Source organism: Equus przewalskii, chromosome 19 (assembly GCF_037783145.1).
Source record: "Equus przewalskii isolate Varuska chromosome 19, EquPr2, whole genome shotgun sequence".
In the NCBI taxonomy this organism is placed as follows: domain Eukaryota; kingdom Metazoa; phylum Chordata; class Mammalia; order Perissodactyla; family Equidae; genus Equus; species Equus przewalskii.
The window spans coordinates 35142780-35170230 of NC_091849.1; the positions used below are offsets into that span (position 1 = coordinate 35142780).

The following is a 27451-nucleotide window of genomic DNA, read 5'->3' on the forward strand; positions in this document are numbered from 1 at the left end:
TCTTAGCAGGAAACTTCTAATTTCTCAGCATTTAGTATGATATTAGCTGCAGGATTTTTGTAGATGTTCTTTATCAAGTAGAGGAAGCTCCCCTCTATTCCTAGTTTGCTGACAGTTTAATCATGAATGGGTGCTGAATTCTGACAAATGGCTTTTCTGCATCTATTGATATGAACATGTGATTTTTTTTCTTAGCCTGTTGATGTAATGGATTATATTAACCAGCCTTTTTTTCCTTTAACTATAACTCTTCTTTTTAATTGAGGTAACACTGGTTCATAACATTATATAAATTTCAGGTGTACATTATTATTCTTCAATTTCTGTGTAGATGTTCACCACCCAAAGACTAGTTACCATCTATCACCATACACACGTGCCTAATCACTCCTTTCTCCCTCCTCCCTCCCTGCTTCCCCTCTGGTAACCACCAATCCAATCTCTGTCTCTATGTTTGTTGTTGTTTTTATCTTCTATTTATGAGTGAGATCATATGACATTAATTAATTTTTGAATGTTGAAGCAGCGGTGCATATCTGGGATAAATCCCACTTGGTCAGGGTTTGTAAAATTCTTTTTATATATTGTTGGATTTGATTTGCTAATATTCTGTTGAAGATTTTTGCATCTATGTTCATGGGACATAATGGTCTGTGGTTTTCTTTTCTTGTAATCTCTTTAGTTTTGGTATTCGGATAATGCTGGCTTCATAGAATGAGTCAGGAAATATTCCTTCAGCTTCTAGGTTCTGGAAGAGATTCTAGAGAAGTGGTATAATTTCTTCCTTAAATAAACATTTAGTAGAATTCACCAGTGACTTCATCTGAGCCTGATACTCTCTGTTCTGTAAGGTTATTAATTGTTGGTTCAACTTTTTTTTTGTAAAGATTGTCACCTGAGCTAACACCTATTGCCAATCTTCTTTTTCTCCTCCCCAAAGTGCTGCCCCTCACCCCAGACATAATTGTATAGTTGTGAGTGCCTCTGGTTGTGCTATGTGGGCCTGGGACACCACCTCAGCATGGCCTGATAAGCGGTGCCATGTCCGCACCCCGGATCCAAACCAGTGAAACCCCGGGCTGCTGAAGCAGAGCGCACAAATTTAACCACCCGGCCATGGGGCTGGCCCCCTCAACTTCTTAAGAATAGGCCTATTCATATTGTCTATTTCTTCTTTTTTTTTTTGTCCTTAAAGACTGACACCTGAGCTAACATCTGTTGCCAATCTTTTTTTTCTTCTTGTTCTTCTCCCCAGAGTTCCCCCAGTACATAATCATATATACTAGTTGTATGTCCTTCTGGTTCTGCTATGTGGGATGCCACCTCAGCATGGCTTGATGAGTGGTGCTAGATCCGTGCCCAGGATTCAAACTGGTGAAACCCCGGGCTGCCAAAGCAGAGCATGCGAACTTAACCACTCAGCTACAGGGCCGGCCCCTGTCTATTTCTTCTTGTGTGAGTTTTGGCAGATTGTAGCTTTCAAAGAATTGGTCCATTAGATGTAGGTTATCACATCTGTTCCACACAGAGTTGCTCATAATATTCTTTTATTATCTTTTTAATGTCCATGGGATGTGTAGTGATGTCCCCTCTTTCATTTCTGATATTGGTAATTTGTATCTTCTCCCTTTTTTTTCTTAGTTAGCCTGACTAATGGCTTATTAATTTAATTGATCTTTTCAAAGAATTGGATTTTGGTTTTGTCGATTTTCTCTACTGATTTTCTGTTTGCAATTTCATTCGTTTCTGCTCCAATTTTTATTACTTCTTTGCTTCTGCTTACTTTGGACTTAATTTGCTCTTCTTTTTTTTACTTTCCTAAGGTGGAAGCTTAGATTATGCATTTTAGGTCTTTCTTCTTTTCAAATATATGTATTCAATACTATAAATTTCCCTCTAAACACTGCTTTTGCCGCATTTCACAATTCTAATTAGTGGTGTTTTCATTTTCAGTCAGTTCAATGTATTTTAAAATTTCTCTTGAGATTTCTCCTTTGACCCATGTGTTATTTAGAAGTGCGTCGTTTAAATTTCCAAGTGCCTGAGAATTTTCCCACTATCTTTCTCTTGTTGACTTCTGGTTTAATTCCATTGTGGTCTGGGAGGATATACTGCATGATTTCTGGTCCTTCAAATTTGTTAAGGTGTTTTATAGCCCAGAATGTGGTCTATCTTGGTGAATGCTTCACGTGAACTTCAGAAAAATGTGTATTCTGCTGTTGTTGTATGAAGTTGTCTATAAATTTCAACTGTATCCAAGTAGACTGATGTTGTTGAGTTCAACTATATCCTTAATGGTTTTCTGCCTGCTGGAGCTGTCCATTTCTGACAGTGGGGTGCTGAAGTCTCCAACATAAGTGGATTCATCTATTTCTCCTTGCAGTTCTATCAGTTTTTACCCACACGGTTTGACACTCTCTCGTTAGGTGCGTACACATTAAGGATTGTTATGTCTTCTTGGAGTACTGATCCCTTCATCATTATGTAATGCCCCTCTTCATCCCTGATAACCTTTGGTCTGATGTCTGCTCTGTCCGAATATAGCTACTCCTGCTTTCTTTGGATTAATGTTAGCATGGTATATCTTTCTCCATCGCTTTATCTTTTTTTTTTTTTAATTTTTATTGAGTTAATGATAGGTTACAATCTTGTGAAATTTCAGTTGTACATTATTGTTTGTCAGTCGTGTTGTAGGTACACCCCTTCAACCATTGTGCCCACCCCCCACCCCATCTTTCCCCTGGTAGCCACTAATCTGTTCTTTGTCTACATTTTTTAATTTCTCATATGAGTGGAGTCATACAAAGATTGTCCTTCTCTAACTGGTTTATTTCACTTAACATAATTCCCTCAAGGTCCATCCATGTTGTTGCAAATGTGACGATTTTGTTCTGTTTTACGGCTGAGTAGTATTCCATTGCGTGTGTGTATATATATATATATATATATATATATATATATACACCACATCTTCTTTACCCAATCATCTGTTGATGGGCACTTAGGTTGCTTCCATGTCTTGGCTATTGTAAATAATGCTGCAACAAACATTGGAGTGCATAGGACTTTTGGAATTGCTGACTTCAAGCTCTTTGGATAGATACCCAGTAGAGGGATAGCTGGGTCATAGGGTAGTTCTATTTTTAATTTTTTGAGGAATCTCCATACTGTTTTCCGTAGTGGCTGCACCAGTTTGCATTCCCACCAGAAATGTATGAGGGTTCCTTTTTCTCCACAACCTCTCCAACATTTGTTACTATTAGTTTTAGATATTTTTGTCATTCTAACAGGTGTAAGGTGATATCTTAATGTAGTTTTGATTTGCATTTCCCTGATGATCAGCGATGATGAACATCTTTTCATGTGCCTATTGGACATTCGTATATCTTCTTTGGAGAAATGTCTCTTCATGTATCCAGCCCATTTTTTGATTGGGTTGTTTGATTTTTTTGTTGTTGAGTTGTGTGAGTTCTTTATACATTATGGATATTAAGCCTTTGTCAGACATATGGCTTGCAAATATTTTTTCCCAATAAGTGGGTTGTTTTTTTGTTTCAATCCTGTTTTCATTTGCCTTGAAGAAGCTCCTTAGTGTGATGAAGTCCCATTTGTTTATTCCTTCTATTGTTTCCCTTCTCTGAGAAGACATGGTATCCGAAAAGATCCTTTTAACACTGATGTCAAAGAGTATACTGCCTACATTTTCTTCTAGAAGCCTTATGGTTTCAGGTCTCACCTTTAGGTCTTTGATCCATTTTGAGTTTATTTTGGTGAATGGTGAGAAAGAATGGTCGATTTTCATTCTTTTACATAGGGCTTTCCAGTTTTCCCAGCACCATTTGTTGAAAAGACTTTCTTTTCTCCATTGTATGCCCTCGCTCCTGTGTCAAAGATAAGCTGTCCATAAATGTGTGGTTTTATTTCTGGGCTTTCAATTCTGTTCCATTGATCTGTGCACCTGTTTTTGTCCCAGTACCATTCTGTTTTGATTACTGTAGCTTTGTAGTGTGTTTTGAAGTCAGGGATTGTGATGCGTCCCGTTTTGTTCTTTTTTCTCAGGATTGCTTTGGCAATTCAGGGTCTTTTGTTGCCCCATATGAATTTTAGGATTCTTTGTTCTAATTCTGTAAAGAATGTCATTGGGATTCTGATTGGGATAGCGTTGAATCTGTAGATTGCTTTAGGTAGGATGGACATTTTAACTATGTATATTGTTCCAATCCATGTACATGGAATGTCTTTCCATCTCTTTATGTCGTCATCCAATTCTTTCAGAAAGGCCTTGTAATTTTCGTTGTATAGGCCTTTCACTTCCTTAGTTAAATTCACCCCCGAGGTATTTTATTCTTTTTGTAGCGATTGTGAATGGCATTGTGTTCTTGAGTTCTTTTTCTGTTAGTTCATTATTAGAATATACAAATGCTACTCATTTATGCAAATTGATTTTATACCCTGCAACTTTGCTGTAGTTGTTGATTACTTCTATGAGTTTCCCAATGGATTCTTTGGGGTTTTCTATATATAAGATCATGTCGTCTGCAAACAGTGAGAGTTTCACTTCTTCCCTCCCTATTTGGATTCCTTTTATTCCTTTTGCTTGCCTGATTGCTCTGGCCAGAACCTCCAGTCCTATGTTAAATAAGAGTGGTGATAGAGGACATCCTTGTCTTGTTCCTGTTTTCAGGGGGATGGTGCTCAGTTTTTGCCCAATGAGTATGATGTTGGCTGTGGGTTTGTCATATATGGCCTTTATTATGTTGAGGTAGTTCCCTTCGATGCCCGTTTTGTTCAGAGTTTTTATCATAAATGGCTGTTGGATCTTGTCAAATGCTTTCCCTGCATCTATTGAGATGATCATGTGGTTTTTACTCCTCAGTTTGTTGATGTGGTGTATCACGTTGATTGATTTGCGGATGTTGAACCATCCCTGTGTCCCTGGTATGAATCCCACTTGATCATGATGTATGATCCTTTTGATGAATTGCTGAATTCTGGTTGCCAAAATTTTGTTTAGAATTTTTGCATCTATGTTCATCAGCGATATTGGCCTGTAGTTCTCTTTTTGTGTGCTGTCCTTGTCAGGCTTTGGTATCAGCGTGATGTTGGCCTTGTAGAGTGTGATAGGAAGTGTTCCATCCTCCCTAATTTTTTGGAATAGCTTGAAAAGGACAGGTAGTAAATCCTCTCTGAAAGTTTGGTAGAATTCCCCAGGAAAGCCATCTGGTCCTGGGGTTTTACTCTTCAGGATGTTTTTGATTGCTGTTTCAATCTCTTGTGATTGGTCTGTTCAAACTGCCTGCTTCTTCTTGAGTGAGCTTTGGGAGACTGTAGGAGTTCAAGAATTTATCCATTTCCTCTAGGTTATCCATTCTGTTGGCATATAGTTTTTTGTAGTATTCTCTTATAATCTGTTGTATTTCTGCAGAGTCTGTTGTTATTTCTCCTCGCTCATTTCTGATTTTGTTTATTTGAGCTTTCTCCCTTTTTTTCTTTGTAAGTCTGGCTAGGGGTTTGTCAATTTTACTTATCTTCTCAAAAAACCAGCTCTTTGTCTCATTGATCCTTTCTACTGCCTTTTTCGTTTCAATAGTATTTATTTCTGCTCTGATTTTTATTATTTCTCTCCTTCTGCTGACTTTGGGCTTCATTTGTTCTTTTTTCTCCAGTTCAGTTAGGTGTGCTTTAAGGTTGCTTATTTGGGATTTTTCTTGTTTGTTAAGATGTGCCTGTATTGCGATGAATTCTCCTCTTAATACAGCTTTTGCTGTATCCCATATGAGTTGGTATGGCATGCTATCATTTTCATTTGTTTCCAGGTATTTTTTTATTTCTTCTTTAATTTCTTCAATGATCCATTGCTTGTTCAGTAGTGTGTTGTTTACTCTCCACATCTTTGTGCCTTTCTCAACTTTTTTCTTGTAATTAATTTCTAGCCTTATAGCACTATGATCTGAGAAGATGCTTGTTATTATTTCAATTTTTTTAAATTTGTAGAGGCTTGCCATGTTTCCCAACATATGGTCTATCCTAGAGAATGTTCCATGTGCACTTGAGAAGAATGTGTATTCAGCTCCTTCAGGGTGGAGTGATCTATATATGTCTATTAAGTCCAATTGTTTTAGTTTTTCATTCAGCTCCACTATTTCCTTGTTGATTTTCTGTCTGGATGATCTGTCCATTGATGTGAGTGGGGTGTTGAGGTCCCCTACTATTATTGTGTTGTTTTTAACATCTTCCTTTAGGTCTGTTAATAGTTGCTTTATGAATCTTGGTGCTCCTGTGTTGGGTGCATAGATATTTATAAGCGTTATTTCTTCTTGATGAAGTGTCCCTTTGATCATTATATATTGTCCCTCTGTGTCTCTCTTTACCTGTCTTATTTTGAAATCCACTTGGTCTGATATGAGAATTGCAACACCTGCCTTTTTTTCCTTGCTATTTGCTTGAAGTATTGTCCTCCACCCCTTCACCCTGAGTCTGTGTTTGTCCTTGGGGCTGAGGTGTGTTTCCTGGAGGCAACAAATTGTTGGATCTTGTTCTTTAATCCATTTTGCCACTCTGTGTCTTTTTATTGGAGAGTTCAATCCATTCACATTGAGAGTGATTATTGATGCATGTGGACTTAATGCTGTCAATCTGTCGCTCATTATCTTGTTTTCCTGTGTTTCTTTTCCTGTGTGCTTTAGACTATCCATTTAATACTGCAATTTCTTATGCTGGGTTTCTTAGATTTTTCCTTATCTATGATTTGTGACTCTGTTCTGTACTTTATTTTAGTGTCTACCTTGAAGTTTGTATTTAGAATCTCGTGTATAATATAGTCTATTCTCTGGTGGTCTCTTACTTACTTGACCAATACTGATTTAGACCCTTTGCTCTTCCCCTACTAAATAATTATTTTCATTTTTCATTCCAACTCGTCTTATTAATTTGTAGTTAGAGTGCTAAGATCGTCCTTGTTTTGGTAGTTTCCTTATTTTTCCCCTAATGCTATAGTTGAATATTTGCTATCCTGTTCTGGTTCTATCCATCGGTCTCCCTAGTCTGTGGTTTGTGTCCCCTTTCTCCCTTTTTTCTTTTTTCAAGTATGAGAGCCTTCTTGAGGATTTCTTGTAATGGAGGGCTTTTAGTTACAAATTCCCTTAACTTTTGTTTGTCTGGAAAAGATTTAATTTCTCCCTCATATCTGAAGGAAATTCTTGCTGGATAGAGTATTCTTGGCTGAAGGTTTTTATCCTTTAAAGCTTTGAATATATCACTCCATTCTCTCCTAGCTTGTAGGGTTTCTGTAGAGAAATCCGCTGACAGTCTGATAGGGGCTCCTTTATAGGTTATTCTCTTTTTTTTTCTTACTTCCCTGAGTATTCTTTCCTTATCATTCCTATTTGCCAACTTTACTATTATGTGCCTTGCGGTGGGTCTTTTTACATTGACAAATCTAGGAGATCTAAAACCCTCCTCTACAGACATTTCTCCGTTGATCCCTAGATTTAGGAAGTTCTCTTCAATAATTTCGTTAAGCACACTTTCTGCTCCATTTTCCTTTTCCATATTCTCGGGAATTCCTATGATCCTTATGTTCTTACTCCTCATTGAATCCATTATCTCTCGGAGATTTTCCTCATTTTTTTTAATTCTTAGTTCTCTTTCTTCCTCTGTCTGGCGCCATTCAGCCTGTCTGTCCTCGATTATGCTGATTTGCTCCTCTATATTGTCTACACGGGCATTCAGGGAATCCGTATTCTGTTTTATCTGGTCCATTGTGTTTTTCATCTCAAGTAATTCTGTTTGATTCTTATGATTTCAATCCCTTTTGTGAAGTAACTCCAGAACTCGGCTTGTTTCTCTATCTTTCTCTCTACCACATTGAGTTTTTTGATTATAGCTGCTCTGAATTCATTATCACTTAGTTTACCTAATTCCAAGTCCTCAGGACTTAATTCTGTGTTTTTATTGTTTTCCTTCTGGTCTGGGGCTTTTATAAATTGCTGGATGGTAGAGGAGCGGTTTTTTCTCATGGTGGTAGAATTCAGTTGCAGTTACAGCCTGTCGCCACTAGATGGGGGTTGAGAGCGGCATGTTAGCTCTCCGCCTTGGGGCAAGATGGCTGTGCCCACTGGCTTTGCTGGGGGGGAGGGGCTGTTACTCACACGCGCCGGTCTGGGTTCAAATCAGTTCTGTTCTCTGGTCTCCCAAGGCCCTTGATTTATAGGGTCCCCGCGGATGGAAGCTTTACCCCCCTCAGCGGGTCTCCACTGAATCAGTGGCAGGAGTCCTGGATGATCCCCGGGTCGCGCGGCCCCTCCCCCGCTCCTTCCTGACCCGTGCCGCAGCGATCGCAGACTCTAGGGGAGGGAGCGATGTTCTCTCCTACCGTTCCAGCGCCTCCGAAGGTGTAAAGCTAGGTTTATGATCTCCTCCTTCTTGGTATTGTAGGTCTCTAACGAGCTGGCATTATGTTTATTCTCTGAAATTCAGTTCTTCCAATCTTTTGTTGTATTTTGGAGGGGAGAGAATCCCGGGTCAGCTCACCCCACCATTTGCTCCGCCCACTCCCTCCCGATGATTCTTAAATTGGTTCTCCTCATTGAATCTGCTATTTCTCTGATATTTCCTCATTCTTTTTAATCCTTAGTTCTCTTTCTTCCTCTGTCTGGAGCCATTCAGCCTGTCTATCTTCGATTATGCTAATTTGCTCCTCTATGGTGTCTACACAGGCATTTAGGGAATCCATATTCTGTTTTATCTGATCCATTGTATTTTTCATCTCTAGTATTTCTGATTGATTCTTCTTTATAGTTTCAATCTCTTTTGTGAAGTAACTCCAGAACTCATTGACTTGTTTCTCTATATTTCCCTTTACTTCGTTGATTTTTTTGATGATAGCTAGTCTGAACTCATTTTTACTTAGTTTACCTATTTCCAATTCCTCAGGACTTAATTCTGTGTTTTTATTGTTTTCCTTCTGGTCTGGAGCTTTTATAAATTACTGGATGGTAGAGGAGCAGTTTTTGCGCACAATGGTAGTATTTGGTTGCAGTTACAGCCTGTCACCACTAGACGGGTTGAGAGCTGTGCGTTCTGAGCCCTCCGCCTTCAGCCACAATGGCGGGTGTGCAGCACGGGTTAGGGGAGGAGGGACACTTTCTCTCATGCGCTGATCTGGATTCTGATCAGCTCTCGCTCTCTGGTCTCCTGGGGCCCTGGCTTCATGGGGTCCCCGCACACGGAAGCTTTCCTCCGTCAGCAGGTTTCCACTGCAACGGCAGTGGGAATCCTGGACGATCCCCAGACACATGGCCCCTTCCCCATTCCTTCCCTCACCCGTGGCAGCGATCCCAGTCTCTAGGGGAGGGAGCGAAGTTCTCTCTTACCCTGTTCCAGCTCCTCAAAGGCCAGCTGCAGCCTCTCCGTCCTCCATTGTCTTGCTGCTCTAGGTCTCTGATGGTCTCTGTATTAGGGTTATTGGTTGAAATTCAGTTGTTCCGGTTCTTTGGTTGTAGTTTGGAGGGGAGAGAGTCCCAGGTCAGCTCACCCGGCCATTTTGCCGACATCACCTCTCTCCATCACTTTATCTTAATGTACATGTATCTTTATATTAGAAGTAAGTTTCTTGTAAACAATATATGGTTGGATCTTATTTTGCGATCCACTGATAATCTCTTTCTTTTAACTGATGTATTTAGACCGCTGAGGTTTAAAAAATGATTACTGGTACAGCTGGATTAACATCTACCATATGTGTTACTTTTTTCTACTTTTTGCCCTTGTCCTTTGTTCCTATTTTTGTCTTCTACTGTTTTTCTGCCTTTTGTGGTTTTAATTGAACATTTTATATGATTCCATTTTCTCTCCTTCCTTAGCATATCAATTATACTTTTTTTTTAGTGGTTGTCAGTTTGCAATGTACGTTAACAACTAATCCAAGAAAAGTCTGAAATGACACTATACCAGTTCACAGATACTCCAAGTATCTTATAATAGCAAAATATTCCTAATTTCCCTCTCCTGTCCCTTATATCATTGCTGTCATTCATTTCACTTACACATATATATACACACACACAAGATACTAATTGAACACACTTTTGCTATTATTATTTTGAACAAACTGTTCTCTGCTAGATCAATAAAAAATAAGAAAAAAACAAGTCTTAATTTTCCCTTCACTTAGTCATTCTCCAGTGTGCTTCATTTCTTTGTATAGACCCAAGTTTCTGACTTATATCATTTTTCTTCTCTCTGAAGAACTTCCTTTAATATTTCTTGCAGGGAAGGTCTACTGGCAACAAATTCCCTTAATTTTGGTTTGTCTAAGGAAGTATTTCTCCCCAACTTTTGAGGAATAACTTTGCAGGGCACAGAATCCTAGTTTGGTGGGGAGAGTTTTCTCTCAAAATTTTAAATATGTCATTCCATTCTCGTCTTGCTTGCATGGTTTCTGAGAAGTCATATACAATTCTTATCTTTGCTTCTCTATCAGTCAGCTGTTTTTTTCCTCTGGCTTTTTTCAAGACTTTTTCCTTATCTTTGATTTTCTGCATTATGAATATGATATGCCTATGTGTAGTTTTTTTGGCATTTATCCTACTGATGTTCTCAACTTCCTAGACCTATGATTTGGCATCTGACATTAATTTAGGGAAATTATCAGTCATTATTGCTTCAAATATTTCTTCTGTTCCTTTCTTCCTTCTTCTGGTAGTCCAATTACGTGTATGTTTACTTCTTTTGTAGTTGTACCACAGTTCTTGAATATTCTGTTCCATCTTTTTTTCTGTTCCGTTTTTTTTCTTTGCTTTTCAGTTGTAAAAGTTTCTATTGATATATCCTCAAGCTCAAAAGTTCTTTCCTCAGCTGTGCCCAGTCTACTAATGAGCCCATCAAAGGCATTCTTCATTTCTGTTAGTTTTTGATCTCTAGCATTTTTAAAATTTTTTCTTAGAGTTTCTATCTCTCTGCTTATATTAACCATCTCTTCTTGCATGTTGTCTACTTTTTCCATTACAGCCCTTAGCATATTAATCACAGACTTTAAGAACTCCTGTCTGTTAACACCAACACTCCTCCATGTCTGACTCTGGTTCTGAGCTTGTTCAGTCTCTTCAAACTGTGTTTTGTGCCTTGTCATTTTTTGTTGAAAGGTGTACATGATATACTGAGTAAAAGAAACTGCAGAAAAGAGCCTTTTAATAATGCAGTGGTAAGGTACAGGGGAGGGGAAGCATTCCTTAGTCCCACAATCAGGTCTCAGTCTTTTGGTGCGCCTGTGCCCCTGGGCTGTGAATGCCACCAGTGCTTCTCAGGTTTTTCCCGTCTTGATGGGACAGGATGGCTAAAGGGGCTGGAGCTGGGTATTTCCCTTCCCCGTGTGGAAGGCTAGAGCCAGCTAGAGTTGGTTATTTCAGTTCCCTCAGGTCAGTTAGGCTCTGATAAAACCACCTCTGGTAAAATAATTTCTCCTGTGGGCAAACCTTGTTAAGAAGAACAGAATGCTCTGCATAATTTCAAAACAGTTACTTTCCCCTTCTGCTGCCTGAAGCATTAGGGGATTTTTCTCCAGTATTCACTGTGAGAACCTGGTAGAGATCCTTGAGGTAGAACTCACAAAAGTGTGGGGACACCCCAGAAGTTTTTATAACTCTCAGACTTGTCCACACTGAGCCTCCACAATTTGTCAACCACAGTTCCTGTTTTTCTACCCCAGTACTGGTTCCTGCAGAAGTGCCTGTGATTCTCTGTATAATTTTCAGTGCACATTAAGCTACATGTTCTGCCTTGGGTACTCCAGAACTCCACACAAGCATTCAACACCTTTCTGGTTTTATGAGCTGGAATCTTTGACTCCACCCTGAAGATCCCACCAGGACTCCAAAGAAACAGATCTTTGGAATATTTGAGATGAAAAAACTTTAAGGAATCTTTACTAAGAAAAGTTCAGGGGCCAGCCCTGTGGCTGAGTGGTTAAGTTTGTGCGCTCTGCTTCAGCAGCCCAGGGTTTCACTGGTTTGGATCCTGGGTGCGGACATGACACCACTCATCAGGCTACGCTGAGGCGGCGTCCCACATGCCACAACTAGAAGGACCCACAACTAAAATATACAACTATGTACTGGGGGGATTTGGGGAGAAAAGGCAAAAAAAAAAAAAAAGACTGGCAACAGTTGTTAGCTCAGGTGTCAATCTTAAAAAAAAGAAAGAAAGAAAAGTTCATACAAGACAAGTTAACAGTTGAGGAAGGATTACTAGACAAGGTTTCACAATATAATCAACTCTTTTAATAGCAACAACAGTAAGAATGTCAAAATAATAATAATAAGCAGCAGTATCTTAGACTTATTCACTATTTACCATCCAGGTGCTGCTGTAAAAGCTTTTACACGCATTAACTCCTCTAATTTCCTCAAAGCCCTATGAGGTAAGTGCTGTTTTCCTTAGTTTAGTGTTGAAGAAACTGAGTCATTAAAAGATAAAATAATTTCCTAAAGGTCACACTGTTATTTCACTGCTGAACTAGAAGTCAAACCCAGACAACATGACATCAGAGCTCATGCAGCCACCCTATTGTCCTTTATAAAAAAAAGAATATCTAAGAATTTGACTATAAATGAGCCAAATAAGTTGTGGTTTGTTCATTCTGTTTTTGAGATGGCTAATACATTTTATTATTTGGTCACTTTTTATATATCTTGCCCCAACACAGCAAAAAGAATTATCAACCCAGACAGAAAGTACATTAGTGGTTGCCAGGGGCTACAGAAATAGGGAGTGACTGCTTAAGGGGTATGGGGTTCCCTTCTGGGGTGATAAAAACGTGTTGGAACTAAACAGATGACAGTTGCACAATACTGTGACTGTATTAAATACCACTGAACCGTACACTTTAAAATGGTTAATTTATTATGTGAATTTTATCTTAATTTAAAAAAAGAATGATCTACATATTTTGGTTAATAGTCATCCAATGGAATGGTATACAACTATTAAAAACTGCATTTTTGCAAATAATGACAAGGGGAAAAGGTTCTAAAATACTACAGAGTAGGAAAAAAGTAGGTGACACAACTATATGTAGCACAATATCAAATTTGGAAAACAAAAAATTTTTTTTACTTTAATATTTGGATACATATATTAACATGTCTGTATAACAGAGCAAATGTTTTCTTTTTTTCTCTATACTTTCTACATCATATTTCTTCTATCGGAACAAATCTATTTTTAAAAGAATTCAATCACAAATAATGAATAAGTTTAGCAACGTAAGTGACATAAAAGTCATCAAATAAGAGAAGAAACAGAAAACTAAAATGGTCAAACTAAATTCAAATATCAATAATTAAATTAAACGTGAATAGCCTTAAACACACCAATTAGAAGACAGAGATTCACAGAAGAGTAAAAAAAAAAAAAAATCCAACTATATGCTGTCTAAAGAAACTCCAAATATAGTGATACAGGTAGGTTGAACATAAAAGGCTGGTAAAAGATACATCATGCAAACACTAATCAAAGAAAGCTAGAGAGACTATATTAATATCAGATAAAGTAGACTCCAGAGGGAAGACAATTACAGGGGAAAAAAAAGAGGGACATAATGGGTCATTTACGCAGGAGACATAATCCTAAATGTGTATGCATCTAACAATAGAACTTCAAAATATATGAATCATGGGGCCAGCCCCATGGCCTGCTGGTTAAGTGCAGTGTGCTCTGCTTCAGCAGCCCAGGTTCACAGGTTCAGATCCTGGGCATGGACCTATACCATTTGTCAGCCATGCTGTGGTGGTGAGCCACATGAAAAATAGAGGAAGATTGGCATGAATGTTAGTTCAGGGTGAATCTTCTTCAGCAAAAATAAAAGAGCCAAAAACTGACAGAACTGAAAGGAGAAACAGACAATGCGAAACTGAAGTTGGAGCCTTCAATACTCCTTTCTCAGTAAGATAGAACTAGCAGATCTCTGCAAAAAAATCTATAAAGAACAGAGGAATTGAAAAACACCATAAATCAACTGGATCCAACTGACATGTATAGGACACTCCATCCAACAGTAGCATAATATACATTCTTTTGAGGTACACATGAAATATTCACCAAGAGAGACAATATCTCCTGGGCCATAAACACCTAAACATATTTAAAAGAACTGAAATGATGCAAAGTAGGTTCTCTGACCATAATGGAATTAAATTAGAAATGGTTAAACAAGATAACAGAAAAATGACCAAATATTTGGAAATTTGACAACACACTTCTATATAATCCATGGGTCAAACAGGAAGTCTCAAGAGAAATTAGAAAATATTTTGAACTGAATGAAAATACAGTCTTTCAAAATTTGTGGCTAAAAGCAGTGTTTAGAGGGAAATTTATAGTTGCAATAGAGCAAATGTTTGTGTCTCCCCTGCAAAATTATTATATTGAAACCTAATCCCCAAAGTGACTGTATTTGGAGGTGGAGCCTTTGGGAGGTGATCAGGTCATGAGGGTAGAGTCCCCATGCATAGTGCCCTTATGAAAAAAGATCCCAGAGAGCTCCCTTGTCCCATTAGCCATATGAGGACACAGCAAGAAGACTGCAGTCCATGAACAAGGATGCAGGCCCTCACCAGATAACAACTCTGCCAGCATCTTCATGTTAGACTTCCCAGCCTCCAGAACTGCGAGAAATAAATTTCAGTTGTTTACAAGTCATCTAATCTATAGTATTTTGTTACAGCAGGCTGAATGGATTAAGAAAATAGTATTAAGGGGCTGGCCCCGTGGCCGAGTGGTTAAGTTCGCGCGCTCCGCTGCAGGCGGCCCAGTGTTTCGTCGGTTCGAATCCTGGGCGCGGACATGGCACTGCTCGTCAGACCACGCTGAGGCAGCGTCCCACATGCCACAACTAGAGGAACCCACAACGAAGAATACACAACTATGTACCGGGGGGCTTTGGGGAGAAAAAGGAAAAAATAAAATCTTTAAAAAAAAAAAAAAAAAAAAAGAAGAAAATAGCATTAAACACCTATATTATAAAAGAAGAACGATCTCAAATCAATGACCTCAGCTTCCATCTTAAGAAACTAGAAAAAGAATAAAATAAACCCGAATCAAGCAGGAGAGAAACAAAATTAACAGCAGAAATCCATGTAATTGAAAACATAAAAACAGAGTAAAATCAATGAAACCAAAAGCTGGTTCTTTGAAAAGACCAATTAAATTAAGAAATCTATCAAGATTATTAAAAAAAAAAAAAAAAAAGAGGAGACACAAAATACCAAGAATGAAAGAGGGGATTATCACTACAGACATAGAAGGCATTAAAATGATAATAAAGATTCTACAAACAACTCTATGCACATATATCTGACAATTAAGTAAAAAGGGCCAATTCCTTGAAATTACTCAAAGTCCCTGAAGATGAAATAGATAACCTGAACAGATCTATAACTACAAAAATAAGTTGAATTAGTAATTAAAAACCTTCCAAAAGAACCCTCCAGGCTCAGATGATTTCACTGACAAATTCTTCAGAAGAAGAATACCACCAATTCGATACAATTTGTTACAGAGAAAAAAAACTGGTACAACATACTGGAGTTTATAATAGAGGTGCACTATCCAATGGGGCAGGCCACTAGCCACATGTAGCTATTGAGTACTGGAAATGTGGGCTGGAGTCACATGTTGAAATGACAGTATTTTGGCCATATAGAGTTAAATAAAATGTATTACTAAACATTTTTGCAAGTCCTCAAATAAGACTTAGGTCAGAAATAAGATCTTTTTCTTAATCACTTCTGATTTCTAAATATAAAAGAGAAACTGTAAAACTAAAAAGGAAAAATGACTTTCAAGTGGCTACTAAGCCAAAGTCTAACCCACTCTAGAATTCAATTGCTTTCAAGACCATCTCAAAACAAATTACAAGTAAAACTCTTAGAAATCATAAGAGGAAACTGGAAGGACACCGTTCACTACAAAGCAAAAATCAGTTACAGGCTTACAGCATTCCTTCCTGGAACCCAATGTCCAGACATATTGACATTCTCTTTGTAAAGAAAGGAAAGCATGAGCTCTTTAAAGAGAAAAAGAGAAAAATAAAGAGCTAAAAGAAAAAGGCCCGATCTTTTCAAGATAAAGATTATAGAATGAACTAATTTCTAAGTGATAAATATCTTTTCTCTTCCAAGGAAAAACCCATTAGAGCATTCTGTGGGTAGTGTCAAAGCATCATAATAGGAACAGAATGCAATTTGCTTTTCAGTAAGAAGATGGCCTCTTCAAAGATTCCCACCCTTAACTACAAGACTAATGGGACTAATTACCGTCATATAGGAAGCAAAGAAGAGCAGGAAGTTTCACGTGTAAACGTTTTACTATGATAGGGCTATGGTCTCTAATGGGAGGTTTGTAAAAATAAAGAAACGGCTATATTCTGAGCAGCAATTAAGGAATATAAGCTGTATCAGAAAAACTAAGATACCAGATAAAGCTTGAAAGCCCTATACATTGATCATTTTAGATACTAATCATTCTGTTAAAAAATAACCATACATTTTTCAGTAGTTTTATAGCATATACTGATTAAATTAGGTACTAACCATGATTTAAACAGAAAGCAATTATGCTTGCTTCCTTATTTATAAGAAATATGCTCTGGTCTGATTCAGTGGCAAGTGTACACAATGGCACTTACTAAAAATTCCCATCACACAACAATTCAGTAAACCCTCAAGAATTTCATCTGAAATAATTTCAGCATACATGTAAACATTTTTGTGAAGGGGTAATGTACATATCTCCTCCACTGTAAGTCTTACTTTTTTCCTCGTTTTTAATATTTCTGAAATCAAAATGATCATGTAATTAAATGTGTTAATATGGTAACAGCTCTACCCTTCCCTCCATAAGAGAAGTTGTCACTAAACTAATGATGGATGTTAAAATTACTATCATATAGGAATCAAAGAAGTGCAGGAAGTTTTATGTGTAAATGTTTTACTATAATAGGGCTAGAGCCTCTAAGTAACTAAACACTTTAACTAGATGCAGCCTCAGTTATAGACCTTACCAATGCATACACACAAAAAAAGATTATATGTATTTTTTTAAAAAGCAAATTATGCCTAAGTATTTAATCTTTAAAATGGTCAGTGGTTTTACAACTATTTTCTTTCTAACAATAAGTATAATAGTATTTTAAAAAAGAATTATATCTGGTTAAAAAAATTTTTTAAGGAACTGTCAATCCCAAAATTCAGAATCCTAGGAACCTACCATTCCAGATCAAAGAACTTTCTGTTAACAGAAGGGCTCTGGCTACCATCAAAAAAATAGAGGTTGGGGCCAGCCCCAGAGCCCAGTGGTTAAGTTTGTGCGCTCCGCTTCGGCGGCCCAGGGTTTCGCCAGTTGGATCCTGGGCGTGGACATGGCACCGCTCATCAGGCCATGCTGAGGCGGCGTTCCACACAGCACAACCAAAAAGACCTACAACTAGAATATACAACTATGTACCGGGGGACTTTGAGGAGGAGAAGAAGAAGAAAAAAAAAGACTGGCAACAGATGTTAGCTCAGGTGCCAATCTTTAAAAAACAAAAGATGCTGCTTTCAAATTACATTTTTGCCTCTCTACCAAATCCTTATATATATATCGGTCTAACAAGAAATAATAAAACTAATTATAAAGTGAACAGTGTTAGCACTAACAGTACACACTACAACTACTCGCAGTTAAATTTCAAAGCAGTTAAAACTATTATTTGATGATTCATACCTGGACATGCAAATATTTTATTTACTACACTTTATAGATAGAACAGTGTTTCATCTGATTTCTTGATTTTCTATGCTTCAGAGGTTCAGGACCCATATATTTGCATTTTACAAGTTAATAGGAACAGAAGAGCCATTTCACTCTGCCTTTGACTCACGCATAACTACCTGGACATGACCACCAAACAAGCACCACCATCTGGTGGCGACATGACCATGGCAGGCTTCCTTCTCTGAAGCAGAAATAGCCCATCACCATATAAACTTTAAACAGACCTTAGAACATAAAGATATTTAAGGATTTCAGATATCATGTACTCTTTGAAATGTCCCTTCTAAAAACATTTCCCATACAAGTCACAGTCAGCTTAGGGAGCATTTCTTTTATCAAAAAAGAAATCTGTTGTTTTCAAGGGCTACTCATATTGCTGATATTGGAGAATTCTAGAGATCAGAATTGAAACAGAGAGCATCTTATTGAAGATCGTCTAGAAGAAACTGAGGCAGCCATTTTGAGTCCAACATAAAAGAGAGATGTTCTAAAGGTGGGGTCAATAGGCAGAAGGGCAAGAGAACTGGCAGAAATGTCAGGTAGAACAGCATCTAAACAGGAGACACCTGTGTGGAGTCTGGAGGCGCTCTGCATGAAACCAGAGCTGCTTTCCTAACACGATCAGTTAAAACTCAGGATAAGAACAAGGAGGGACAGCTCTACATCACCTGGCTACGGACGACACTGCATAAATTGAGAAGATGGAAGAACTTACAAAGGTTTTAGGAAACAAACAGCATGGTTTACAGAGAGCACGCAATAAGTTTCCTAATATGTGAGACATATTATGGTTTGGAAGCTTAGTAAGGGAAGTACCATTTCCAACCTCTGAGAAACTAAATGAATAAGGTATAAGTATTTAATCTATATAAAAATGTCCCTAGGGACCTATGTGAAGTACTTAACAAGAAGAGCTACTTCAACTGGGAGAAACCATCACCAGCATGTGATAACCAGAGTATCACTTGATCTTCGCAACTAGATCTCTCCAATTTAGAAAGAACCAACACAGTGCAAGTGTAAATCTCTCCTGTGGAATTATGGAAGAGGGTACTCTACTAGGAAGAAGGGAGGCATGTTGCCACTGGTACCAAGGCTAAAATGGGGACAAGCACCCATGCTGCTTACTCCTTCTCAAGAGTCAAGTGTCCTGTAGGAACTGCGTATCTTCTAGCAGGCCAGAACTCTTTGGGAATACTCATACTTACCCAACTACCTAAGAGTTGCCTCACCAATCTCAACCCCCACCCTCATTCCCACTCACTCCGGAAATGGAGGGAGGACTTAGGGACCAGATACCCTACCCTCACTAAACCCTAACAAGCATCAACATTCTAGAGCCAAAGTTTCTTTGTGAACCTCATATAGTAGTGAAGGCCAAATTAATGACAAAGATCATAAAACTACTTTTGTTAATTTATACCTATAATTTATAGCTAATTTATAACTTTTCAGAGATCCTAGACAAACCATTATTTCTCTCTGGTCTTCAGTTTCCTCATCCTTAAAATGTAGTAGCTAATACTTCCTTCATAAGGTAGTTTATATGCAAAAAGCCCAATTTAATGCCTGACATACAGTAGGTATTAGATAACAGGTTGCTTTTATCTAAGAAGCAAAAGTCTGTTACAAGAAGATAAAATAAAATGTTTGGGTTTGAAAATAAATGTGCCAAGAATCAGATAGTTTGTGGTACTCAACCAAGGGAGTTAGAAACATATGTGGTGGGGGAGGATTGGTTGTAAAGATGAACATGTGAAGCTACAGATATTTAGGGCTAAGGGTCTTATAAATATGCCCCACATAATGAAGAACTATCCACACAACATGCCAACAGCACCTCTGTTGACTCTGAGAGTGCATAACCAATCTAAAATGTAAATTATTAAATGCAACAAAAATTTCTTGTGAGGAAGAGAAATGAGCTGAAACAACATAAGTGTTATTATAAAAATAAGGAGAATGAATTATTTCTAGAGAAGACCATCTAAAGACTAAAGAAGAGGGGCCAGCTCCATGGCCTAGTGGTTAGGTTTGGCACGCTCTGTTTCAGGGGCCTGGGTTCACAGGTTCAGATCCCAGGTGCGGACCTACACCACTCATCAGCCATGCTGTGGCAGCATCCCACATAAAAAATAGAGGAATATTGGCAGAGATGTTAGCTCAGCAGCAATCTTCCTCAAGCCAAAAAAAAATGAGGAAGAATGGCAACAGATGTTAGCTCAAGGCTAATCTTCCTCAGCAAAAAAAAAAGTTCTAAAACTGATTGTGGTGATGGTTACACAACTCTGAATATACTAAAACCCACTGAATTATACACATTAAATAAGTAAATTGTATGCATTGTACGGTATGTGAATTATATCTCAATAAAGTTTTTAAAAAAAGAAATTAAAGAAAAAAAGACTAAAGAAGAGACCACCCTATCAAAAACAAAACAAACAAAAAACCAGTTTTATTGTTAAAACAGAAAGATAAGGTACAGAGAAGTTACCTAACCTGTCCAAGTTTGTGCCCAGGCAACCTAGTCCTACATTCCAAACTCTTATCCCTACGCTATACTCAATGAGCTAGCAAAGATAAGAATGAGCAGAAAAACTGGGATGAGCCAATCATGGTTAACATGGCAGTTTATGTTTTTTCATGTATTCATAGTTGTGGTTTTATACATATTATATTCACTTTCTGCCAGTCATTTAACATCTCTGCTATTAGGAGGTGTTTTGTAAGCAACAGTAACTTGGATTCAATGAAATTCGATAGTGTATAAAATGGAATTAAATTCTTTACTACAGCAGATGAAAGATTTGCCAACTGTACTCGACAGAGGCCCAGAGGTCACCTCAGAGAGAGAGCAGGAAAACACAAGCCAAGGAAGCTCCTAATTCAACAAAACCAGTTTCATTTTTATCTTTTCTCCTTTTTGGAGGGGGCATTCACACAGGCTTTTATCAAGAAAAGTGTTCCACTGATTAAGAAAAATGCATGAAAACCATGGAATCAGATGAATTATTAAGATCCTTTGAAGGTATTAGATTTCACAAAGTCCTGAGAAACAACTCACAAACTATAAGACAAGAAAGTCTTTAAATTCTTTACTGCCTCCAAAGCTTAGTATATTTATACTCTACCGACTTCTAGAATTTGAGACGGATGTTAAAAATATAAAATTTAATGTCCCCCATAACGATAATTATTTTTAAGTTAACATTAAAAAAACACACACAAACAAGACTAGAGCTCTCAAACACTGGAGAATGCTAAGAAGCAAAATCTTTGCACCAAAAAGATTTTAAAAAATCATGTATGTTGTCTTCCTCCCCCCTTAAAAACTCTGACATTCATTTAAAAAATGTATTGAGTAGCCACTCTCTGCTCTGCACTGGGTTCAGCTTTTTAAAAATTTACAAAGATAAATGAGACATGTATCACCTTAAGTTTCAAAGGTGATATGAGACATTCATCAAATTAAATGGGTAGAAAGAGGTAAAGTGCCAAAGAGAGGCAAAGGAGTGAGAGGGAAAGAGAATGCAATGGGAGCTCAGCAGCAGGAGAAACAATTTCCAACTGTGCAGGTAAGAAGACACTTAGGAGAGGTGGCCTGAATAACGAAGAGTCCAGAAGGGAAGGGACAAACAACCTCTCTGCATTCTGATACACGGTTACATGTTCATTTGTTATTCAACAAATAGTTCACAGTCTAGTAGGAGAAAGGATAAGTGAACAAACACCTAAAATACAATGTGTTAAGTATAATAACAAGCATGTGCATAATATTAATGAAAAAGGGAGGGATGAATTTCCTTGGGGCAGGAGGGAGAGTAAGCAAGTGGGGTGGAGGGAAGAAGGAAAGGTGACTTCAGGGCCCTGAGGATGAGCAGGAGTTTGCTGGAAAGAAGGAAAAGGTATTTCAGGCAATGGGAACAATATGAACAGGGGCATGGAGAAGTGAAAACATGTGATGTCTTCAGGGACTGGCTATGGGCCAGTAAGCAGGTGGATGAAGACAAAAGTGAAAACGAGGCCAGGATCAGATTGTGAGGACCTTTAAGCCCCATGCCAAGGAGTTTGGCTTCATTACAGTAGGCACAAAGGTTCTAGGCAGAGAATGATGTCACATAAGCACTATAAGACACCTTTTCTTTTTTTTTTTTTAAAAGATGGCTGTTGCTTCTATTTTATTTTATTTTTAAATTTATTTATTTATTCATTTTTCGAGGAAGATTAGCCCTGAGCTAACATCTGCTGCCAATCCTCCTCTTTTTGCTGAGGAAGACTGGCCCTGAGCTAACATCCATGCCCATCTTCCTCTACTTTATATGTGGGACGCCTGTCACAGTATGGCTTGCCACGTGGTGCCATGTCCACGCCCAGGATCCGAATTGGCGAACCCCGGGCTGCTGAAGCTGAACATGTACACTTAACTGCTGTACCACCGGGCCGGCCCCAAGACACCTTTTCTAACATTAAAAATTTGTGAGGTTGTAAAAATATTTTTTAAAAACATATAGGAGAATGTTAATTGCAGGACACCTTGAAATAAATCCAAATTGGCATGAAGCCAATTAAGAGCTCCCTGAGGGCGAGAACTATTTACTATTTATTTTCCTTTGGATTTCAGGACATGGGATATAGTAGAATCCAAAAGGGACTGGTTTTTGATTAAGAACAACAAGACAGAACAAAAGATGACTCCAAGGTTTCTGGCCTGATCATCTCAGTGGAGTGCCATTGAGAAGAATGTCAGTTTTGCCTGGGAGATGCTAAAATTCAGCAATCTGCAGACTATTCAGGTGTTCTGTCCATAAGTGGTTAAAATACAGATTTGGAGGTCCACAAAGGGTCTGCAGCCAGAGACATGAATTTGAGCATTGCTGTGTCTGCTGTACTGGAGACAGCTGAAGCCATGTGGGTGGATGAGGTCACCGAGCGTGCACGGGGCCCAGCTCAGAATCGAGTAATCCAAGGGCAAAGATGAGACTGGACAGGGAAAGAACATTCAGAGGAGGAGGAGGGGAACCAAGAGAGGTATCATGTGAGTTTAGGAAGGTACAAATTTCAAAAAGTACTTGGAGTATGGTGCCAAATGACAGAAGGTCAGCATGAAGACTATAAAGTGGCTTTGGATTTAGAAACTGGGTAGTCACCGATAAACATTTCATTAGAGTGGGTAAAGGACAGATTAGGTTGAAGAGTATATGGAAAACTGGGAGAAGAGACAGTGAGTATACACTGCTCTGTTCAAAAAGTGTGGTAATAAAGAGGAGGAATAAAAGGCTTGACAGGTCAACAGGTGGAGAGAAGTATGCAAATTTTGCACATTATCTTCTTTTATATAACTTGTGCCTTGAGATTCTGAGGACAATGACTACCTTCAGTATTCTTACAGCACCTACTAGATTATACAATGAAAACAGCAGCACTACTAAATCATTGTTTAGAATGCAAGATATATCTTATACACTTCACTGAATTTTAACTAAATTCCTAGTGTAAAAGGGAGAGTGCCAGCCCACACCAATTAGATAGTCATTAAATTCAAGTCATTTACCTTAAAAGAGGCCGTTGCCCTGTTATTTAATTTGACAGGTTCTATGAGCAACACTGGGGATGCTGTAAGATGTTACCTGAATTCCTTCACCCTGGGCTGCACAAGGACATACTCACCTCCATAGTAGAGTCCTGTAGCAGTGCACATCCGCCACTGTCCCTGATACATTCCTGCTCTGCTGGGGCTGCACATCTGGACGCTGACATCTGCAATCTCTTGGGGCTCTAGCGATCTCACCATCACCATGTTCACATGTCCAAATTGGTCTCCCCCGACATATTTAAGACAAACCCCTGGAGGCCAGGCCTCTGTCCCTGAGTTCAAGCAAAAGAAAAAAATGTTAGGTAATCAGTGGTCCTATGCTGGGTGCAGTTCATTAAAAAACTGTAGAAAAGGCCTCCTTCTTTGTCTCACACATACATAAACCTACCCACATATCCTTGAGCCGTGTAACACCTCACACAACTGATGAGAAGGAATCATCAGAGTCTACAACCTCTGACCAACACTCTATCCCTAAGAGAAGGCACATCCGGCAAAAGCAAGGCAGTTCCTCAAGGAGATGTGTTTCAGGTGACCCCAGGGAAGGCCACACATCACACTGAATCTGCAGAACCTAAGAATGATGTCCATGAAGACCAGAGAACAAAGCACAGACTCACATCTTTGGAGGATTGCTTTCTCTACTAAGATGTAACACAGGCCTATTTTCACTTCAACTTTTTAAGCTGACATTCAAAATAAAAATATGTCTGATTGTCCCCAGCTTTTCCATCGAGGCAAAAGGATGAAACACATGACGAGTAATTTCTATGGTATTATTTTCTTTTGAAACTACTTTTTCCCTGATGTATGACTTTTCTTCTGGAGTCCTTAACTACGAAAAGACTGAGGCTCAAGAGACTCTGTAAATATAAGAGGAGTCGAGTGAAAATTTCATTTTCAGGTTCAAACAGTAGTGGGGGGAAGCTCAACAGTGAGGTGAACTTGTCTGATAACACAATGAAACTGTGATCTTGGGGGTGATGACACCAGTCAAGAGGTGCTTGCAGGAAGCACAGGAATGGTAAGACAGAGAAACGGCTTTGGCAGGAATGTCTTTCCTCTTTTGGAAATACAAAGATCTTATTTTGTACCTACTCTTGTGTACCTATTTTCATATAAACTAATTCAAAATGAGAAATCTATATATTGACTTGCTCTGACCAGTCATAGGTAGCCACATAGTGACTAACGTGATCTTTCCTGTGAAGCCTCTCCAATATACTTCTTTTTACTATAGACAGAAACCTCTATATATCTTTCTTGGGGATACATACATTTACTATAAAAATAAATCACTATGAGGGGCTGGCCCCAGTGGCCGAGTGGTTAAGTTCGCATGCTCTGCTGCAGGCGGCCCAGTGTTTCGTTGGTTCGAATCCTGGGCGTGGACATGGCACTGCTCATCAGACCACGCTGAGGCAGCGTCCCACATGCCACAACTAGAAGGACCCACAACAAAGAATATACAACTATGTACCTGGGGGCTTTGGGGAGAAAAAGGAAAAGAATAAAATCTTTAAAAAATGAAAATAAAAAAAATAAATCACTATGAAAAGTTGAACATGGCAGGGCTCTCAGGACAAGGCATGCTTGAAATTTACCTCCTAATAGTACTCTAAGATGCCTCAGTACCTTGTTCTTGAAGTGCCAGGCTAGTTTTGATACACCTGAAAGCTTACCACTGAGAAGGGAACCAGAGAGAAAAGCAACCTGAGCTTTACTGCTGAGATCTCAGTCCCATAATAAACAGTACCTTCTGTGGCTCTTAGATCTTCAGGGGTAGCAGATGCAGCAGCAGCCACTATGTTTTGTCACACCCTCTTAAAAAAAACCTGCCAGCAAAGTGCTCTCTTAAGTTAACACTAGAAAGAGCAACTGGTTGTGGATGATACACTGGCAATACACGCAAATTTTGTTTTTCATTTCTGGGGCCTATGGCTTGGCAAAAGCCTATCTGTCTTAGGTCAAGAACAGTAGCAGGTGACATGAAGCACCTTAGAAAATGTCAGTCTCTAAAGACCAGGATCCAAGAGGAAAATTAAACTACTGTTATTAGGGCTAAATTCACAATTATTCTTAAAACAAACATACACACACACACATGTGTAACAAGACAATGTCGGTTTACATGAAAACCCAAGAATGAATCCGTTTTTGAACTTCTAAGAAAATAAGGAAAACCAAGAATGTCTGGGTGTGGGAAATACTTGGCTGTCCTGAGCAGACAACCACAAGCAGCTGAGAGCTCTAAGCTGTGCAAAAGAGGGAGTGCTGCTAGGTTTCAGGGAGACTGAGTTAGTTGGTAAAACGCTAAATGATTAACAAATTATGCAGCTACAATCCTAATCTATTTAGTATGCCAAACCCTATTAATGTAGTACTTGGAGAGCCTCTTGAAGAAAAAACTGGAAGAGTTATCAACGATCAACTCTAGAGTGCTAATCTGCTATAAAGTAACCAGTCATCTGCCTTCTGAGACTTAGCAACAGTTCACTATGACATATAGTTCTTACAGCCCCAACGGTTAGGTCAGGTAACTCTGAAAAGGTCAAAGATATTGATTCTTGATGCAAAACAAAGGGAAATACTGGTGAACTATTCAGACCACCAGACTAAGGATACCTGAAATCCTAATGTGAGAAGTATAATACAACAAGGCTTCAAATTAACTCTCAGTTGCAGACTGGCTCATGGGGGATAGACACATCTAAACAAAAAGAAAAACTAATCTGTTTTATGACTTTCCAAGTCAAGTATCACAAGCATGCATATGATTAAGGCCGTAATTCACCACTTATCATGGAATATGTTTATTTAAAAAAATAAAAATTAGTAACAAAAACCTGTCATATAGCAATTTTGAGACAATAAAGAGCATGGCAAAAACGAAATAAATGTCCATCAGTTCCAGAAAGCCTGGGACTTACTAAGTATAAGTGATTATAAAAATAGTTTGGAGACAGCAAGAAACATCTAAAGAGCAATGCAGAAAAACCACGATGAAGATCCCCTAATCTTTTTAACCCCTGTAAGTGTGAAGACTGCGTTTCAAATTAAGCTACATATAAACAGGGATCTTCACTGATCTGGTCATTGTTTTCTCCCGATAACCGATAAAGTCACTGGAACATCATAAAATTTGTTGAATGAAGAAAGCAGAATTATGTTCTCTATAGTCACACTGAAGAGAAAGGTAGAAAATTAACTATTTTAAGAAGCCAAAAGAAAACTGCAGGAAATAGTTGTTCTTTCTCAAGTTCCTTCCCCAACTCTTGTTTTATATTCACCTCGATGTAATTCAAAAAAAAACAAAGATGACTTTGAAGCCGCTCTCTCACAGGACAGTCACAATTACTTCACCAAAGTCAGAGAAACACCAGCTATTATAACATGCTCAGCTTAACGTTCACTACAGCTGGACAGCAGAGCATGGCTGTAAGAACTGAGAAGCCATGTTGGTAAAGAGAACTGTCTGCTTTTTATCTTTAGAGGGACAGTTTCAAATTTTCACTTCAAATCTAATTGGAAGGTTTCCTGCTCAAGTCTCCCAAGCTTCTAATACTTATATAGCGCCAGAAGTGTGGATCCTGGGATTCTGCAGCTAATGTCATTAAATGCCTCACTTCTGTTTTCCTATGGTCTGAATCTAAGGATTTAAACAATATTAGGAGTTTAATTTTAAACAATGTGTGACATTTATCTTCTTTGGGAAAGCTGTTGAGACAGCTATATGTAGTTCCTATCAATCTCATCTGTTGTATATTTGAATGCCTGGCATGCCTAAAACATGAGAGCAGAGAGGCACCATGAAAATTACTTACGAAACTTCAGTGAGCACTTATCTCTTAGAAGGTTATGAACAACAGTAAGAGAGCCAGAGGAGAAACAGCTAAGGCGTGCCCTACTTCTATGTTACTACTCTATTTCCAGAAAGAACTCAGGCCAGACTAGGACGATGTTGAAGAACCAGTGCACATGCATGCTTTCCCTCTCTTTAATAACAAATCTGTTACTTAGTTATGAGAGGCCAGTTTCTCCTTA

At 38.5% G+C, this 27451-nt stretch overlaps 1 protein-coding gene across 5 annotated transcripts in view; it reads right to left on the minus strand.

The window, feature by feature from the left end:
* ILRUN (inflammation and lipid regulator with UBA-like and NBR1-like domains) overlaps positions 1 to 27451 on the minus strand; it is a 106124-nt gene that overhangs the window by 42993 nt on the left and 35680 nt on the right. For 3 of the 5 annotated variants that reach the window (XM_070585871.1, XM_070585873.1, XM_070585872.1), the window contains exon 3: positions 23482 to 23679. The exons of the other annotated variants lie outside the window; for them this stretch is intronic. In XM_070585871.1, coding sequence (XP_070441972.1) covers positions 23482 to 23679 — 198 coding nt within the window. The remainder of the gene's footprint in view (positions 1 to 23481; positions 23680 to 27451) is intronic. 5 annotated transcript variants of the gene reach the window in all.